At 37.5% G+C, this 2,500-nt stretch overlaps 2 protein-coding genes across 2 annotated transcripts in view; both read right to left on the bottom strand.

Annotated features, from left to right (window-relative positions):
* gnb5b (guanine nucleotide binding protein (G protein), beta 5b) overlaps positions 1-2,500 on the bottom strand; it is a 20,613-nt gene that overhangs the window by 15,879 nt on the left and 2,234 nt on the right. Inside the window, exon 3 of the mRNA XM_053678303.1 lies at positions 391-502. Within this exon, the coding sequence (XP_053534278.1) occupies positions 391-502 (112 nt within the window). The remainder of the gene's footprint in view (positions 1-390; positions 503-2,500) is intronic.
* The window catches only part of tmod2 (tropomodulin 2), a 120,086-nt gene that overhangs the window by 115,867 nt on the left and 1,719 nt on the right, over positions 1-2,500 (bottom strand). The window lies entirely within an intron of this gene.

Here is a 2,500-nt window from a genome sequence, read left to right as displayed (position 1 = left end):
TGAATACTTATGCAAGACATAGAGAAGAGCCCTTAACTGTCCAGTGAACTCTTTGAAGAAGTCTTTTTTTTTTTTTTTTTGCTGTAGTAATAGCAGTGGTAGTAAATTAAGAACATCACTGATCATAAGACAGCTAGAGGAATCTCACTAGTACCTTCATAAGTGTACTACACCACTACATGCTACTAATAATAATAATCGATAAGTTTATTATATATATATCCATAAATAAAAAATATTAGATGCCAATAATAAAAGATAAAGAATACGCCGTGTTAATATAAATATGAATCTGATAACCCTGTACACTCTGTGGAATCAGCTGTTATTCCCTTGTCTAGTGCACTACAGTATGTGAGGGCGGTTTGGGACGTGGCCTCTGATACTCACGGTCTGCATCGTGCAGTTTGGCTCTCTCCTGCTCCAGTTTGACCTTCAAACTCTCCGCCTCGGCCTTCAGCGACGCCACGCTCTCCCCCTTCGCCAGACCCTGACACGCCATCTTTAAAAGCACAGAGAGAGAGAGAGAGAGAGAGAGAGAGAGAGAGAGAGAGAGAGAGAGAGAAGAATCGTGATGTTATGCACGCTTACATTTCCCATCAAGCATAACAACAACATCAAAGCCATTTTACTGCTTCAGTATATCTATAAGTATATATATATATATATATATATATATATATATATATATATATATATATATATATATATATATATATATATATATATATTAAAGAGAAAAAATGAGGGGAAAATAACTCATCTGAATTATATTTCTTATAAATCTTTAAAAACGTTCATAGCCGACAATGTCAGAGTCGTTCTGAAGTCGTTCTGAAATTGTTATATGCCACAAAAAAAGAAAAAAGATTAATATGTGAAAATCCCTCTTCAACAGAGTTCGTTCAGCGCCCCCTAGTGGTGCAGACGTCACTGTGCATAAAGAAATCGGTTAAATGAAACTGTCAGTCCCGGGAGTGTTTGGGATTCAGGACCTCACAAACCACGTACTCTTATCAACATGAAAACATCATGTTCCAACAAGGCAACCGTGAAATACAGCTGACGGGAGGATTATTTCCTTTATTTCCTGAAAATAAAACGTTTAAAAACTTTTGGTACGTGTCTGTCTAATCAAGTCCGGGTTTTTATTCTCATCTCTATATATAGCAGGAACATACCGGAACGACGTGGTGCTCCCGCAGGACTGTGGTGCAAAACATGACCGTATACAGGACTACACAAAGTGCAAATACACAACCTGCTGACCGAGTAGTCATGGGTGTGCCGTGCATAAATATTGGGACAGTAAGACTTAACCCGCCCTGAACTTGAACAAGAAGCAGGAAGGAAAGACGTCTCGCCGAAGTTTATACAGTTTACATAAATATCAGACGATCCGATGTGCATATACAGTACGGGACAAAATTCACATAAACATCTGTATCACCGACAAGCTACAGCTTTAATGTTACTCAAAACTATACATGAACGAACATTAATACGAGATTAAAACTCATTCTGACGGGATTTCACTAGAAATCATTAGAAATCATTAGAACATGCAAGTTTCTCACCGAACCGCCACTTCACGAGTGTTTCCTGGCATCACTCTGGAGCTGCAGCAGTGTTTGTAGTGATTATATGGTGTTAGTACGAGCGGTGATAAATGCTCAATCATCTCAGAGCAAATAAAAACACCAGCTGAATATATTAGAGCCGAATCGCTGAAAAACAAAACAACAGCTTTCTTTTTCCTCTCAGCTTCAGTGTTACAGTATCAGGTGTCTAGATCTCTTATAAATGGTAAATAACAAACAAACAAACAACACACACACACACACAAGTCAGCAAAATGAAAAGCTTCAAAGAATAAAGGATGAGAAACAAACACCAGCACAGGTCAGGTAAGAACTTCTCCCAGGTCTCCACAGAGCTTTACAACACCACAACATCCATGTGCTGCTTCTTTAAAAGTGGGCCATCTAAATAAATAAATAAATAAATAAATAAATAAATAAATAAAAAGCTGGAGGTGGGATGGGGAAAGCAGGAGAAGACGTGCCTCTGTCAAACCTCTGGCTTTATATAAATATATAAAAAAAATATGTTAAAGTATTCAAATCAAACAATTAAAGCACTTTTGCAGAAAAACACAACTCCAAGCAACAGTTTAAAGTCCGTTTCTTGACGAGGTGTCTGTAAAAAAATAAAATAAAATAAGGATAAAACCCCAGTAGAATGAGCGGTGTCCTTTGCATAAAAAAAAGAGAAACAACCAAAACCCCAGATCAAAGAATGTGAAAATGCTAATGCTGAGAACAGAAGAAGTGTGGAGTATATCTTTTTAAAATAATACCTTTTCTTTTAATAAAGTGCAGTGAAGTGATGCTTCTGGCTCTGAATTTAATCCCTGCACTTCCACTAGATATCACTCCATCATGTGGAGAAGAGTGGATCGGACTAATCCCCAGAACACACTCAGGGAGGATCTTTACAC

The sequence above is a fragment of the Ictalurus punctatus genome, chromosome 4, assembly GCF_001660625.3.
Source record: "Ictalurus punctatus breed USDA103 chromosome 4, Coco_2.0, whole genome shotgun sequence".
NCBI lineage: Eukaryota > Metazoa > Chordata > Actinopteri > Siluriformes > Ictaluridae > Ictalurus > Ictalurus punctatus.
The sequence above is the reverse complement of the archived record's forward strand: the minus strand, read 5'-3'. Positions and strand labels throughout refer to the sequence as shown.